The following is a 17,372-nucleotide window of genomic DNA, read 5'->3' as shown; positions in this document are numbered from 1 at the left end:
ATTCGGCCACCTCGATACTACTCGAACGTCGTTCAACGAAACGGTTGCTATTACGATATTCCAGCGAGGCTCTGTGCAGCCAATTCTCCGATTTAACAAGAAAAATAGCCAAACTATAGTTATGAAAAACTGAAAGGGAGACGAAGATCGTGATATCGAAGGTATGAAAAGGAGAGAGAAAAGAGGAAACGTGGTGGATAAAATAAGAAGGATAATCGAACGAGATTTGGAAATTGCAAATACAACGAATTCTACGTATTCGAACAAAGTGGAATCGGTGACTCGCTATTGTACGAGTACGTTGTATCTATAAGAGTTTATCGCGAAAAGGCAAACAAGTTGAAAATCACAGATCGGATATGTATTATCGCTGTACGTATTATACGCAGTTGGTGCATTTACCTACGCGCAAGTCGATACACGTGTCGGAAGTGATACGGATGATACGGATGATACCTAGGTGAGAAAATATTTGAAAGAGCATCGGATCGGAAAGGTAAAACAAGTTATTAGCTTTTTATCCAGTCCCGGATTGTTTCTCGACGATTTTGGTTTCGCTTCCAACCATCGTCTCTATACCGTTGCTTCGTTCTGGTCTTTCCTTCTGCCCTTTTCATCACCGCACACTGGCAACCGTATCCCTTATTCTTCGGCCCCCGACCCTATCTTACCCTACCTTACCTTGATTCACCCTGGTTCACCCTGCGCTTCACCCTACTCTTTTCTCCGTTGCCGAGCTCGCGAGCCAGCGAACCCGCGAGCCTTCCTCTTCCCCACCTTCGCCTAGCCTATTCCGCGTTACCCATCTCCTGTACCCGTACCCTCTCCCTAGTCTCAGCCTAGCCACCCACAAACCTCCCCCAGGCTGCCGCTCGCGACCCCCCAGCCACCTCGAGCCGTGTTTCCCCGTGCTCCCCTGTGCCTCCCCCGTTCTTCCCCGTGCTTGCTTTCCTCCTGTTTCTCTTTCGCCTCTTTCTCTCTCTCGTTAAATCAATAAGCCATTCGGTCTGCTGCCACACTAGCGACGGGGCACTTTGCCCGATTTTGTTTCCGATCGGATTCCCTTTTCTGCCTAATCTCTGGACGAAACGGCGAACGACAGAGAGAAATCTTTCGGCCTGTTTTTCGTAAACGCGGCGACGCGAAGAACAAAGAACGGTCAAGGCGAAGACGTTACGGGGGCAACGTTCGCAGTGATGGGATATCGAGACAGCGCGCCGCGATCGCGTCGCAGCGCAGCGCCGAAACGGCGATGACGAAAAAATAGAGCAACGAGGTACACTTATACGGCCTATGCCTATAGAAAGCATTGGAATCTTGAGAAGAAGAGGAAGAGAAGGAAGGAAAGAAGGAAGGAAAGAAGGAAGGAAAGAAAGAAAGAAAGGGAGAGAGAAGTAACTAACGGTAGGTAGCAAGTTGGTAAAGCAAGCGAATAAAGCGTAACGGAGAACCGAGTTCGTTCGTATTCGAAAGTTTCAGAGCAAACTCGGCAGCGAGGCAGTCGAATACAATGGCCAGGCAGAAGTTTCCGCGAAACTAAACAAGTTTATTTAACTTACCTCGGCACACCGGTTCCCATCCCCATTCTCCCTCGACTCTTCTAGAGTCGCATCTCTGCGTGGAATCTGCCCTGCGAACTCCTTTCTCCGAACCCTTCCACCTCCCATCAAATAGGCTTCTTCTTCGCCTACTCGACCATCTTTCTCCTTTTCTCTACTCGCTTTTATCTTCTCTCTCTCTCTCTCTTCCCATCTCATCTCATCTCATCTCATTTCGTCTCGTCTCGCCTCGTCTCGTCCCATCTCGTCTCCTCTCATCTCGTTTTATCTTATCTCGTCTCATCTCATCCCATCTCGTCTCATCTCATCTCATCTCATCTCATCTTACCCCAATTCCTCTCTACCATTCTCCTTCTCCTTGCGCTTCTCCGCTTATCCTACTTGCATGGACTGCTCGCCTCTGTACCTGCAATAACGGCAAGTTTTCCGAAAGTTTCCGACAGATTAACGACTATTGGAATTGTTCGAGTTATGGAAGAGAGAAGCGCAGCAGCAGTGGCAGCAGCGGTGGCAGCGGTAGAAGCAGCAGCAACAGCAGCCGTGGTAGCGAAAAAGGGATTACGAAGGCGAAACGACACGATCTCAGCGTCCGAATACCGATCGATAAATTTCAATCGATCGTTCGATATTGCTCGATCGATGATGCAAGAACAAAGCAGTGCTAGTTTACGTCTACGTAGCGGAGAAACACGATCTACGTACGATATATCCACATATATTTTACGTACTATGATATTCGAGAAAGTTTCATCCGATGTTCGAAAAATAAACGCCGTCGATTATTTTAGTTCGATATCGACATGGTTTTATCGTTACCGTTGGGGTATATCACCGGTCGTAACTACGCATCGACCAACGAACGATTTAAAAGCAAGAAGAAATATAGTACTGTATTTTAGCCATCTTCGTACGCTCGTACTTTCGTTAGTTAAATCGACGAAAGCGATACCGTTCGAAATACCGTTTGAAAACAGGAAAGGTAAGAAAGGGAAAAGTAAAGAAAGTATAGAAACGGAGGGGAGGAGGTTAAACAAAGAGAGAAAGATACAATAAAAGAAAGAGAAGAAAGCGGAGGATACCATTTGGAGGAAAATGAAAGAGATGGGACGTCGAGAGTGGAGTTTCTATATGTACAGCTAGTACATGCCGCGAAATGGGATACATATGTATATGTACGTGCTGTATATCTTCTTTATGGCAACCATTAACATATTTTTTGCTGTGCGTATTACCATACAATAGTGGCGCAAATATTACAACTTATGGTCGTAAATCAAAGCGGGGGAAGGGGTGGCCTGGAAGACGAAATGCTGGGAAAGGAAGGGAAGAGAACGGAAATAGGAATGGGGAATAGGAACAAGAATGGGAACGGGAATGGAAGAGAGAGAAAAAAAGAGCGAGCACCGGAGAAAGAGAGAAGGAGGGAAAGAGCGAAGGGGGAGTTAACGTTAGGTATAGCAGAAACCAGGCTGTCCCGGTAAAGCTTGGTAAAATAAGTCAATTCGTTCGTTTCCATCGTGGACAAGACATCGAGAGTCGAGAATACGTTGGTAGTGATTGTACATACAAGGTCGTTGACACCAGGACTACATCGCCAAACGAATATCCGATAAACGAGGATATAATGTTTGCATAACGGTCAAAGTTACATCGCGTAGAAGCAAAGCAAACGTCAGGAATGTAAAGACTCGGTAAAGTGTTGATAGTCGACGTTTCGCAAAGTATGTATCTCTTTCCACGAGAATTATGAAACGCGCGAGTTACCGATCATCGGGAGAAAAGAGCACGTATTATCTCGCGTAGTCATAACCACGGCGAAACGTACGAACGAGGCACGTTTTTCCTCGCGCTATCTTCCCTATTTTTCGTTTCGTTTCCTTTTGTTAGCGATGAAAGGTGTATCGACGTTATTTCGTCTCTGGTATGGTCGGACTATGCTACGCGCATATTCTTCGTTCGTATTCTCCAGCGCATTAAAACGGAAACGTTGGAGAAATTTCAGATAATGTTCAATAGTAAATTAAGATATAATAACTTTCGTGAAAGTTGTACGCCGGCAAGGAGATGGAAAAGAAGAAAAAGGCGGTGGAGGTAGTGGGACGAGGGGGGTAGGGAACTCCATTAACTTTTATTTCTCCGGGAAAGTAACTTTACCCCCTCCTGTATTTCCCCTCCGTCCCCGCCTAAGACGACCACCCATCGCCTCCCTCGTCCTCCGTCTGTTCGTTCCACCATTCCTCTCATCCCTCTGCCGCTTCACCTCGTTCACATCCCATCGTCGTTTTGCGTTCGCTGCTGCCTCCTCCACCTTCTCCACCTCCACCTCCTACACCTCCACCACCGTCATCTCTTCCTCCTCCTCATTCTCCTGCCGGGTTTTCCTCCACCATCGTCGCTGCCACCACCACCCCCACCACCATCACCACCACCCCCACCACCATCACCACCACCACCACCACCGCCGTCGCCGCCACCACCACCACCACCACCACCACCACCACCACTACCACCACCACCACCACCACCAACACCACCACCACCACCACCACCACCACCACTACTACCACCACTACTGCCGCCACCAGCACCACCATCTCCACCAGCAGCCCTTTCTCATCCATTTCAACCGCTCCTCCCGCCTCTCGAACCTTCGCCTTCGTCTCTTTCGGCAATTCGTCCCGCTTCTTCGAGAGGATTCCCCTCCGTTTCCTTGTCGTGGCTGGCCCCTCGGCTGCCGCGCGGTACCCGATCTCCTCGCCGAGCACCTCGCAATCCCCGCTCTCACACCGCCGCCGGTACACCTCTTGGTACTCTTCGGTGCCTCGGTGCACCGATGAAACTTTGTAAAGCGACTTAGTCAAACTTTAATAAATTCCTTCGTAGAGTTTCAAAGCGGTTCTACGCGGGATTGCAAATGATTACGTTTACTCGCGCGCGCGCAGCCCGAATCTTGGCTAGGCTTTTAGTCTCTCCCTCTCTCTCTTTCTCTCGTCCTCATTTCTGCCCTCTCCATCGTACTTTATCTTTCGCCGATCGAGCACAATCGAAAAAGAATTTTATTTACGTTCGTGAGAGATCGAAGCGAGATCGCTGGACGCCAGTGGAAGTAGCGACGATGACGCGACGATGACGCGACATACATTTGATAGAACGGACAATAGCCACGCGAAAAAGACAAGCGTTCGAGCTTTCGAACACGTTACGATGCGTCGTCGTGACTATCGTGACTGGGTGGCCCGCTGGTAGTAACGATGTTTTGAAACGCGAAAGAACCGCTCGTTTCGAAAAATCAGAAAGTACCAGTGTCTAGTTGGAAGAGACTGGAACAGTCCGACGCGATACGAAACGATCGGATCGAGTCGCGAATGCGCATTCCCATGGCAACGATCTCGATCAGATAGGAACTAGCAGAACAGAGAACGGAGAACGATCTAGATAATGTATTCGATACAGGTAATATATAGCGCTCCAGATACAATATTTATGTCTCGATGTATTTTGCTAGCAATCCATTATTCATTCCGTAGCGGTGAATAAGCATTTCAGAGTATCGTATCGTGTTTGTACTGACGACGTTCGGGGCTCTACGCGTCTTGCGTGCTTCTTACGTGGTACGAATCGGGCTTTTCAAATCGCGATTTTCGAATCTGCGGCACAAATTTTCTATACGGCTGCCGACAGCGTCGAAATTAATCTCGTTACACGTTTCGTTCGACTTTGCGCGTTTAACGCTTTTCGTCTCTCCCGATCGAAAACGGGACGCGAAAGATCGTCGGGACATGAAAATTTTGTACCCGATTGGCGCTCGATCCGTTGCGATTCGGACCGAAGAATAGGTCATCAAAGTCACAACGTGTGCATCGTTAAGAGTGTGCGCGCGCATAATGGTGGAGGGGATGTAGATAGATAAGTAGAAGGGGGAAGAGAAAAAGGAGAAAGAGGAGAGAAAGATGTAGAAAAGCAGAGAGAAAAGCTAAGAACCGTCCGATCCACAGGGTAGACAAGATTCACACTTGTTGCTCCCTTCTTGGCTGTGTACAGTGAAAAGCCCGTTTATCCGAAGAATTTCCTGCGGTCAAAAGGTCACGTGGTTATGGTGCACGATCTCCTCTTCCCTCACCATTATTCGTTTCTTCTTTCGCACGCTTCTCTCTTTCTTTCTTCTCCCTTTACCCGTTTTTTCGTTCCGCATTTCCCTGCGCCCTCGCCGTCGTTGCTTCTTCTACTCAGTTGTCGTTCCCTCTATTTTCCTTCGAATAAAATTTGTCCATTGGATCCGTTCTATTTCCGCGTGGAATATTCAAACGGAGAACAGCCGAGCACCTCGAAAGGGGAAAGAGAAAAAAAGAGAGAAAAAAGAATTAGAAGGTAGGAACTCCGGAGAAACAGATCGCGGGAACAGAGAAACGTTCGCTTACCGTGACTGGTAATAAGAGATCTACGCGAGATAAGCGGACGCTCGCGTAATAAGTAAAACCGGTTTAAGAGACCGTCGACGATAATACGAATCGACGTATACACGGGACAAAGATGAAACGCATTTGCGAGTTGCGAGTTGCAAGTTGCGAGTTGCGCGATTCACCTCGACGCGTTGTGGTGGAACTAAAAGGGTTGGAGGTGGTACTGCGCGAAGCGGAGGGGCCGGGACACAGGGGTACGTGGTGCACGAGACAGGGTGTAGAGCAACGAGCACGAGGAACGGGGCACGGGACGCGGGATACGGGGCACGGGGCACGGGGCAACGGAGTACCGAGCGGCGCGTGGAACGAGTAGGGAAACGGGAAAGTGCAAACATATGGTAAAAAAAGAAGAGAAACACGTTGAACGACGAAAAGAGAAAATCACCACACAGCGCGATAAGCCTGGGGCGATTATCAGCTGTGTAAACGTTCGCTCAAAGGAATTTGTAAAATCAACATTTGTCCAAGATGTTGAAGAACATGTTTAATGAATCTCCGAAGCAGCGAGAGCATCGTAGATACTTAATAACGTCTGGCAGTTGATTTTCGTACTTGATTACGCTGTTCGATGTGATCGACATTGGAAACAACGATTTCCGACAACGGCAGCACGCTGTCTCGTTTTTTTGGGGCGAAATGGCGCGGCGCGGCGCAGCGGCGGTAGACCGTCCCGCGAGAGAATATCGATTCGGCTGCCGGCGACGGAGCGTGCGGTTTCTTCGTAAAACTCTTTTAGTCGGCTGCCTCTAGATTTTCCTTCTTTCGACGAAAATTAAAAACTGACGCTTTAACAGCGTTCTTCCCCCCACCCCCTTCCATTTCTGCTTTCCTCTTTCTTTTCTTTTTTGGTTCCTATACTGTTGATTACGCGGGTATAACAAAGATTCACACAGTTTGCTGTGTCTCGCCGCGTAAATCGAAAATACTGGCACAGCTACGCAACTTGGATAATCGTAAGCAACATCGAGTAACATGGGCGATTAGTTTTGACGACTAAGACTACAAGATCGATCGCGAGGAATTTGCCGTTAAAATCGTAGTTGTCACGGCCGTGTTTCGAACCCGTAACAAACCTCGTTCGAGTAAATGTTTCGAGTAGATTGTCGCTTCTCGCGAACGAATACAAATACGCGGGTATATACGTTAATGCGATTGGAATGCCACTGAAATTAAAGCTACCTTTCACGGGAATGTAATGACTCTTTATAAACTCCGACGTAACCCCTGTTTCCTCGGGCCACGCGGCACACTTGGTTGCCATCACACACAGTCGTGTCCTACTTTCTTGGAATATTCGAGTAACCGAGTATCGGTAGATAACGCGTGTTTAACGCGCGTTTAAGCCGTCACGCTGTTACGTCGTCCAATACCGATTCTATTTGCTCTTAGTTGCTTCTTAATTACGTTGTAATCAGTTGTATCGAATCGCGGAAGAGTAGCTTTTAGCAGCTGGTGTTCGTTCTGCGGTTTTCTATTCTCGAACCGGGACAGGATTAGATCGAAACCGAACGTGACATTGATCAATCTCGATACCGCTGCTTGCTTTTCGCTGTTGGATAGAATTTTTTAGCGAGAGGACGTAGAAATAGAAAGTCGAGGATATATCATTTCGAGAATATTTGAGAATATAGAGTAAGTAAAGTTACTGCACGATTGCTTTGATCGTTTGGTTGGAAGAAAAGAAGGGAAACATTGATGCTCCTGCCGCACGCGCACGGTTCCTTTCGTCATCGTTTGACCGCGTGCGCGTCATACGTCGCGAGTCCTCTTTTCTCTATTCGTTGCGCCACCGGCCTCTTTCAATCCTGCACACCATTTCCCTCCGCTCCCTCCGTTCGACAGAAACCCCACTCCTACCTTCTGCTGGCCCCTCTCCATATTTCGAACCGACGACCCCTTTCTTCCACGGTGTAGCGATCACAGCTTGTTAACTGGGCCACAAACTACGAATGTTATTCGTCGCGTGATTCAACGTGATTCTGAAATAAAATCCTACATCGCGTTAGAAACACAACAGGAGAAAGATGTTTAACTAGTAACCGTTTAGAAATCTGGTTAAGCGCGTGATTTAAACCGTCCGAATATATATATATATAAGTACATATATTTCGATCACAGAATGTCGAACGATTCGTTTTCATTGGAGAAGAAGGGCCTCCTTGTTCATCGTCATTGTTGATCCAATCGAGTCGAATCGCATCCCGGTACATATACGATTATCGTACGATGCGTTGTATCTCACGCGACGCTCCGAGAACACGTTCATTTCCAATTATTAAAACGTCCCGGAACGTATAAAAAGTGTGCGACGAACAGAACGCGTGTTAAGAGTTAGAGAAGATCGACGAACGGGATCGAAAAATAGACATCTAGGAAAGAGCGAACAAATTGCTTCTTTGAGATTCGCATCGTCGTTGGGTACATTTATGAAAATCTTCGTTTATACCGTTTAACGATTTTCTCGTACGTTGAATCATCGTTATTCGTCTTCTAAAAATGTTCGCAATTGGGTGGTCGTGTATCGTGTGATGTCGTATCGTCTCGTCTCGTGTCGTGTCGTGTCGTGTCGTGCCGTTGCATTGTATCCTTTAGCAATATACGAACAGGGGGCGCGCGAGTCTGCTCCCCTGTCGAAAGATCTATCCCCACTATCGAAGCGTGCCACAAAATGAACCTCCCTTCAATCATTCCCGCGCCGGCCGCCGCGAGGAGCGCGCGTCGTTTTGCCACGCTGTCACTAGTTACGCCACGAGTCGAATATTTTGTGTATGTTGCGCAGCGATCTGTATTTTGGTTACGTGTTATGTTTCGGTAAAGTCATCGTGTACATGTTTTTCTATATCAATGTAACGTTACAGAGAACACGCGTGGTGATGTGAGAACGTGTTGCTTGTCAAGTGTCGACGTGTGCATCGAAACGGTCGTGTGACGAAGAATCGTCGAATTAAATCGTTTCGTTTCTATCTTTTCGTCTTGGTCGCGCTTTTTCCTTTTTTTTAAAACAAATCTTTCTCACTTCCGAGCGAAATCACTCTTACAGAAAAGGGACTGTATTTTAAAAGAGAAGAATTCATCGTGATAACATTAACGTGGTTAACCGGCGGTGGCACGCTCTGCACGTTGCACGTGCATTCGATAACCTGGATCTCGTCCCGACGACGAGTCGGTCCGTCTCATCGGTAAGTCATCGATCTCAATATTGGTAACCGGTATGTTACCTTTCTCGCGTACGAAAATTCTTGGGTTTCGTCGTCTAACCGTGGGATTGGAATCAATTTGTACATCGTCGAGCTAAGATTTGTTATTTTTGGAAACGATCGTATTTGCTTTCGAAATACGTACTGTGTTCGAGGTAAACTCGGAACGCCATCTGTCGGGCGATGATTCAACTTTATGAATGACGCCGATTCTAATGTTCAGAGAAGTAACACCGATCGTGGGATTTTCAAGTTATTTAACAGTCGTTCGATTCAACAACGAGGAAGCACGCTTCGCGCATTATAGCCATTCGTTTACCGGTGAAATTCTATTTTCAACAATAATAAAATTAGAATTAACGTTCGTTTGCGTTCCGCTGTATCTATTCTAGGCCAGAGAGATTCAAATATAACCAAAATAATTTATGACCATACGAAAATGTACTATTTTCTTCGCTTTGTTGGAGGAGGGAGTGGGGATGTTTAACGACGTTATTCAGGAGAAATTAGAAGAAACGAGGAGGTACGGATTACAAATGGTAGTAATGTTGAGTATGAGGAGGGCAAATGGCGGGAGTGGGGGGGGGATTGGAACGGGGAACAGGTTTAACATCGGTTATATACGCCGAGTAAGAGACTCGTTCGTGTACGTACGTCTATTGGACCTCTTGCTTTCGCTTTGCTCTTCCGTTTTCTTACTTTAGATAACTCCCCTCCCTCTCCCTATTCCCTTCCTCGCCTCTTTTTTCTTCTCCAGGTTTTAGCTATTCTCCGCGTTGTTACTTGCAAAAAAAGCTTTCGAATTCGATCAGGTGGAAAATCGAAATATTACTCCAGGCAGAAAGGATCGAAAATTCGATACGTCGTTTGATTTTTTTCTCTAACGATAAAATAACGAACGAAACAAGGAAACCAACGAGGGTCGTTAATCGGACTAATATCGTTTGTCGAAATCAACAGATTCGCGAGAGCGTTTTCATTTCGGCCCGATCTAACTTTCTTGTTCGTGTCTCTTACGTTACTGTCTTCCTATCTATCTACCTACCAATCAACCAACCAACCAACCAACCTACCTACCTACCTACCTACCTACCTACCTACCTACCTACCTACCTACCTACCTACCTATCTACCTACCTACCTACCTACCTACCTACCTACCTACCTACCTACCTACCTACCTATCTACCTACCTACCTACCTACCTGCTTGTCTGTCTACCTCCTTGCTTACCTACCTACCTACCTGTTCGCTTTCTTGCTTGCCTGCTTGCCTGCCTGCCTGCCTGCTGTTACTTCTACTGGAAAAAGTAACGTATCGTGCACCTTACCTTCTTCTTTCTCTTTCTACGATCGGCTGTCTTTCATTGCCACTGCTTGCTGTCTATCTCCTTCATTAACGTTATCGACCGTCGAACGATATTGTAATTTCAGTAGGTGTCACTCGTTCGTTTCGATAATCGTCGTTGGATCGAATCGATACAGAAGCAACGTCTTTCCTCGATCGGTGTGGTCCTCTCTGTTTCAAATGTTCGTTTACCGGCAACAGTTGCCGATTTCGTATAGAGTCTGTCTGGAATTTTGGTCACAATATTAAATCGAGTTACGATCGAGTTTCGTTTCTTCTTTGGGATATAAAACGCGTTACGATGCCATCTGGTCGACTCGTTCGAACGAAAATCGTGGCACGACCCTCCCACGAGAACATAGGCCGTAAGAATCGAAAGTCGTCTTCCAGATGGCGAGGAAAGATGGTGTAAAGAGCGAAGAATAGGGAAGGTGCCGATCGTTTAACATTTTGTCGAATCGTTTAAAAAACCTAAGCAAGGGAAGATGCGAAGGAAAAGAAAGAAAAGTAGGAAAAGTTAGATCGATAATAGAGCGTGGCGAAGGAAAAGAGATTTCGGACAGAGTAAAGTCGAAATAGATGCACGGGTCGATGACCGTGTAGAAACGCGAATAACGCTGTCCCCTAAGAGCGGGCAGGTGGAGGAACGATGGTGACGATGACAATGACGAGTGTAAGCAGGGGCGGAAGAATCGTAGCGTTACGTGGGACGTTTCACCGATAGCAGTTTGACTTTGGGTCCTAAAACTTGGTTGGGTCATGTTTATAGCGGATGTGTATTCGAACGAACGAAACGCCTCGAGGCTTCGATGTATGCGGTCGTAAAGATCTGTATAGGTAGACATTTGATCGCTTGGGCACAGAGAGTTGGTCGGAACGTCGGTCCGTTCGAACACGCATTCACAGCCATAGAAAAAATTCCCGTGCAGCGTAAAAATCAATTCGCTCGATGTTTACGATTTGATGGAACGTAACGTTTCCGTCGCGTGTAATCCAGCGAATTGGAGACGAGTGGAAGCGACCGTTGGGAACGCGGAAGCACAAAGATTTCGTGTGCTTTTACTCGTGGTGCGAAACATCGAACGAATGGAATCGACGAAGCTACGCTTGTCGAGGCCATTGACCGATAGAAGGGAGGAAGGAAGGAAGGAAGGAAGGACGCGCGTGTCCCGTCGCGGGAAGGATACCGAGACACGGGGTTGACAAATTGCGGATATTTCGCGAGAATCTCTCACGGATTGATCGTAGAAATAGAATCGCGTTCTCTACCGATCGCGTTAATATGGTTACGAGCGTGAAAAATAGTAACATAAGAGATAAGTTGTAAGAAATGTTATCGGCCGAGCGGAAAACTTTCTTAAACGACTTGACGAACGAATTCGACGTTGGTGGACGCAAATCGATACAAATATTTCGTCTGTTTCAGAGAAACGAGAGTCTGGATTTTTCGTTGAACGTTCCGCAGCATCATCACTCGACGTCCTACCATCACAATAGCTACGCCATGGCTGATCAAGTAAGTTCGATAATATTCCGCCTCGATTCTATGGCGTTGTATTTATGGCGGGATTCGACGCGCTTCTTCTCCGCTTTGATAAAGTAGGCAGTCACGGTGTCTGTGGTGGAGCGGAGCGAAACTGAATCGTGGAGAGAGAGAGAGAGACGGAAAGTTGCGAGAACGAAGCGAGAACCCCTCGACGAGAAGAGCGTTCGTTCGATATTTTAACCGCGAAAGTTGTTGGGATTAATAAGCCGTTGGAAATTGGGCAACGAAATTCGACTGTCGGGAAGAAGACTCGTACCCTGTTCGGATATCTGGCCGTGGTTACGTGCTGGACGGTTGAGGGTATGGATGCCAGTGCAGGTGCAAACGGGTGGGGGCGGAGACGCGTGGGAGTGGAGGGCTCGGGTTGCGACCGCGGGCCGCGGGCCGCGGACCATGGGCCACGGGCCACAGGCACCAGCCGTCTTCGTATATACATACATGGGGAACGAAGGGAGCGAATGAGAAATAGGAGCGCGGTCCAAGGGGGTAGGAAAGATGGGACGACTATCTTGGTTAGGCCGGATAGGCAGAGGACGCGAAGCTGGCGGTGGCGGCGGTGGCGGCAGCGGCGACGGGGTTGGGAATGGGAACGGGAACAGGCATGGGTACGGGCACGGTTACTGGGTAGGGTACGGGGGCAGGAGTGTCGAACGGGTGGGAAGGGTATAGGGCGGGAGGAGAATAGAGGAGAGGAGAGATAGAGGAAGAGGAGGAGGAGGGGTGTAGAGAGAAAGAAAAGTTTGGAACCGGTGCGCGGTGGAGGAAGAAGATGGATAGACGCGCGTAGTCGATTCGGAGATGGAAAGGGAGGAGGATGAGAAGGAGGAGGCCGTGGAAGCGGAGGAGGAGGAGGAGGTGGTGGTGCGCGGGAGTAGGAGTAGAAGTAGAAGGTGTAGGAGTAGTTGAAATAGGACGGGTACGGGTACGGGTACGGGTACGCGTACACACGGGCGGCGTCGGGACGTTACGGGGCGAAGCGCGGTGAAAAGGGACAGGGGAGAGAAGAGAGAGGCGAGAGCGAAACGATAGAGTAAGAGAAACATCGCGAGGTAAGGGGTAACGCTCGCGATGGGCACGGCGAGGGAAGAGAGGCAGAGGTGTACTCGATCAATAGGCAAGTACGTTCCTTCAAAGGAAAATTCCTGATGCTATTAAATCCAATTTAAAAACTTTTATTCCCCGTGTCCCGACGCGCTCTACACGGCAAATGTATTTTCCTCCGTTCCCCGCTCCGAAACGCTAATAAATCGCTGAAAGGATTTCAAACGATACGACGACGATGCTCTCTCTCTCTCTCTCTCTCTCTCAATCTCTCTCTTCTATAAGCCTCTCTGCCGTGTGTCATCTTCGTTGATCGAACGACTATGCGGAAGCCCGATTAAACAGAAGCAACAGCCATGCGGACGTGCGATGTCCTACGTTCCGAATCGGCGACCGTACTCCTCGAATCACCGATTAAAATGTCCAATTTGTTCCTCTCCTTCGTAGACGTTTCACACTCCTAGTTTCGGTGATGAAGATTTCGACATCCCGGCTATCCATTCGCACTCGCATCAGCAGCATCAACATCAACAGCAGCAGCAGCCGCAGCAACAGCAGCAACACCAGTCGCAGCAGCAGCAGCCTCAGGCTCAATCTCAGCACGATCCGATGCACGGTTACCAAACGCAGGTAAGTTTCATCCAAGACGAGACAAAAGTTTCGCAGGGGATGAAATGTACGTGCGCCTTCTACTTTTACGAATTCGTTCGAATGATCAGCACCGTTCGAATGGCTTTCGCAGATGATGCAAACCGGCAACGTGCAACAATCTGCGGATGGGTTGAATCTCGATCCGGGTGGATATCAACAATCTCTTTATCTACAGCAGGACCACTCGATGCAGCAGCCGATGAACGTTAGGTGAGTCGGAGTCGTAATCGGATCCGCGTGCGATTTAGATAACGGATGAGATAACCTTGCCACTGAAGCAGAACCGGCGCGCGATCGCCAATTCCATTCTTGAATCCGCAAGAAATGATCCTCGTTAACTATCTACAAACATCTTTTTCTTCGATGTTTTCTGGTAGCTCGACGTATAGTAACTCGCAGGGTTCGTATGCGAGCATGAATTCTCCGCGGCAACAGCATGGAAATCAGCAAATAATGTTGCTTCAACAGCAGCAACAGCAACAACAACAGGCACAGATGCAACAACATATGCAATACATGCATACTCAACAGCAGCAGCAGCAACAACAACAGCAGCAGCAGCAGCAGCAGCAATTGCAACAACAAATACAATATAGGAGTCCAACGGGTGGTAGTCCATCCGCGATACAATCAAGCACGATCCCCGAGGCAAACAACAATACTACCACTAGCGAAGATAGCGACGACAGTACACCTCATTCCGGAATGGTGAGTTTTAGTCGATCGATTGGCACGCATCTCGAATCTGACCGATCATGTATAAACAACGAACGAATCTGGCACGATTCGCGGTCGTTTGTCCAGATTACCGGCATTAAACGACCCTCACCGGAACCGACCGACGTTGCAGCAAAAAATCAAAGGAAACCAAAATCGCAGAAAAAGAAGAAGAAAAGAGATCCCAACGAACCGCAAAAGTGAGCATTCTTTTTACTTTTCTTTCTTTCTTTCTTTCTTTTTTTCCGCCGACTCGCGTTTCGAGCTCTTTGGCGTAGTAGCGCGCGTGCGCTATAATAGATCCCGAAAGTAGCCAGATCGAATCGAATCTAGTTTCGGAAAACGAAAAACACCACGATAAAGAACGTTCGAAAGATCGATTAGATCGCTCTTCGTTAAAAATTTGTGCGCTCTCTCTGCCTTCGTCGTATTAGACACACGTGCTATCTATTTTACAGGCCCGTTTCGGCGTACGCTCTGTTCTTCAGAGATACCCAAGCTGCGATAAAAGGACAAAATCCAAATGCGAGCTTCGGTGAAGTTTCCAAGATCGTCGCTTCGATGTGGGATGCGTTGGAGACCGAGCATAAGAACGTGAGTACTCGCAAAACATAAATTTCTTCCTTCTTCTGTCTGCTGGTTCGTTCCTCGTCCTCGTGAAATTCATTTGAGAAAAGCGAGCGCGGACTACGTTATAGAAATTTCGGTTTCATCTCCACCGTTGTATACAAAGAAATTTATATTTATGTAGGTTTACAAGAAGAAGACTGAAGCAGCGAAAAAGGAATATCTGCAGGCACTCGCGGCGTACAGAGCGTCTCTGGTTAGCAAGGGTGCGGCCGAAAACGAACAACAGCATCCACAACAGCAACCGCAACAACAGCCATCGCCGCAACAACAACAAGTTCAATATACGGCGTATGGTAGTTACGCCGGGAACGGAACACCGGGAAACGTCTCGTATCAGGTGTATAGTCCGCAGCCTCAACCTTCTTCGCCTCAACAACAACATCCGCATCCTCATCCGCATCAACAGCTTCAACATCATCAGCAACCCGCGCAACAAATGCAAATAAAGAAATCTCCCCACCATTTAACCATGCCAGGAAACTCGCAGCAGCAACAAACGCAACAGGTAATCATCTTTCTTCATCCGTTTGTCACCTCTTTCTATTTTCCATTGTCGCGTTACGTGTCTTGAAACTTGGCTACCATTCTCTTCTTCGTATACTTTTCTTTCAGACTATGATGACTACATCGATGGCGCCAACGCATATTTCGCAACAACAACCATCGCAACAGCAGCAGCATATGCAGCAACAGTACATGCAGGTCAGCAGCGATGTGAATTCGTTTTCTTTTTTTCGCATCTCTTTTCTCTTCGACGATCATTTTTTTCTCCGTTTATATTTCTGTCTCCATTCGTCCTCCCACACTTTCATCATATTCATCCTTTTTACCACTTTTAATTCGTTTCCATTCGAATATGCTTAACGCGTAAAAAGCCGTGACAAGCACAAAGAAAACAGCAACGATATTTCATATTGCGATGCTGCCAGTTGTCAGCAACAGCGCCAGGCAGCAGCAAGTACGAGTATGTTACCACGAGGCAAATTGAACAGTAGAATACGTACGTTTTCGCAGATGCCGCAACAGCAAGTGCAACAAGTACCGCAACAATCGCAGCAACATCATCAGCAACAGCAGCAACCGTCGCAACAGCAACAGCAGCAGCAGCAGCAAATGATACATTCGAACCCAACGAAGAGCGATTCTTTGTCGAATTCACCGTCGGCAGTGAACTCTGTAACTCAGGCTGCGAACATGGCTGCTCAAAGACCGACGTCGAACGCTTGTATACGTCACGGATGCCCGAACCCCGCCGTTGCAAACAGCGAATGGGAGGACGAGTATTGCAGCAACGAATGCGTGGTCAGCCATTGCAGAGACGTATTCACCACGTGGGTATCATCGAACCAAAATCCACAACAGAATTTCTCGACCGTAAAATAAGGACGACGGGCCGAGCTGGGTGAAACGCAGCGATCGTTTAAAATGTTTCCTACCGTTTGTTGTAGTCGCGGAACACGAATATACCTGATGTTCAAAGCGTGATCCGATTCTTTTGTACATATGTCCATCATACAGATAGTCATACACACACATACATACATACATACATACATACACACACGCGTGCGCGCGCACACACACGTACACACACAAGGTTTCGCGTTAAATCAAAAGACGAACGACCGGAGGATAAAGAGCGCGCTAAGCGAATCGCTACACAGATCTCTAAGTTTCGTTTGAAAGACTGCGTGCGTCGCAGCACGATGCCCGTCAACGTGGATATATATTGCCGTTTCACTTTTCCACTGACTACGTTTTTCACGCGAGGACGAGCAACGTAGCTGCGTAATCGCGAAAGAGTATTAGTATCGCCAAAGTATAGCAGCCGACAAGATCATCGGGTTACAGTTCGAGGGAATCGATCTCGTTATCGCGCGTTTACCGATCGCGCGAAACGTTCACGTGCCGCATACACACTATCGAAAACGAAAAGTAACGATGAATCGCGCGCGACCGTAAACCAAGTTGCATTCCTTGAACGTCTAGTTAGGGACCGTTTAACGATAGATAACAGTAATTTCGTAGAAATATATTCACAAACGTTAGGATACGTCTATTCCATACTGAATTCGCATAGGTGCACCACGCCGTGTCGGAGTGGTAGGAACGAAAAGCAAGTATTTGCCTGCTGATCGAACTGCGTTGACAACTCGTTTATAATTAATAATCGATGTGAGAACGTGAATGATGAGCGCGTAAAGGAAGACATGGCGAAGAATAG

At 47.6% G+C, this 17,372-nt stretch overlaps 1 protein-coding gene and 1 long non-coding RNA gene across 2 annotated transcripts in view; one reads left to right on the top strand and one right to left on the bottom strand.

Annotated features, from left to right (window-relative positions):
- The window catches only part of LOC138178094 (uncharacterized), a 16,210-nt gene extending 11,383 nt beyond the window's left edge, over window positions 1-4,827 (bottom strand). The window contains exons 1-2 of the long non-coding RNA XR_011172597.1: window positions 4,208-4,827; window positions 1,560-1,965 (exon numbers count right to left, since the gene is read on the bottom strand). This is a non-coding gene — a long non-coding RNA (uncharacterized LOC138178094). The remainder of the gene's footprint in view (window positions 1-1,559; window positions 1,966-4,207) is intronic.
- Window positions 1-17,372, top strand: part of LOC138178080 (TOX high mobility group box family member 3) — a 21,114-nt gene extending 3,742 nt beyond the window's left edge. The window contains exons 3-11 of the mRNA XM_069109548.1: window positions 11,990-12,079; window positions 13,598-13,780; window positions 13,893-14,011; window positions 14,179-14,509; window positions 14,606-14,718; window positions 14,977-15,112; window positions 15,270-15,653; window positions 15,761-15,850; window positions 16,163-17,372. Of these exons, the coding sequence (XP_068965649.1) occupies window positions 11,990-12,079; window positions 13,598-13,780; window positions 13,893-14,011; window positions 14,179-14,509; window positions 14,606-14,718; window positions 14,977-15,112; window positions 15,270-15,653; window positions 15,761-15,850; window positions 16,163-16,531 (1,815 nt within the window). The 3' untranslated portion in view covers window positions 16,532-17,372. The remainder of the gene's footprint in view (window positions 1-11,989; window positions 12,080-13,597; window positions 13,781-13,892; window positions 14,012-14,178; window positions 14,510-14,605; window positions 14,719-14,976; window positions 15,113-15,269; window positions 15,654-15,760; window positions 15,851-16,162) is intronic.

This window comes from Bombus flavifrons, chromosome 3, assembly GCF_040668555.2.
Source record: "Bombus flavifrons isolate JBK064 chromosome 3, iyBomFlav1_principal, whole genome shotgun sequence".
Taxonomy (NCBI): domain Eukaryota; kingdom Metazoa; phylum Arthropoda; class Insecta; order Hymenoptera; family Apidae; genus Bombus; species Bombus flavifrons.
Note: the sequence above shows the minus strand (reverse complement) of the source record. Positions and strands in the feature narration are given on the sequence as shown.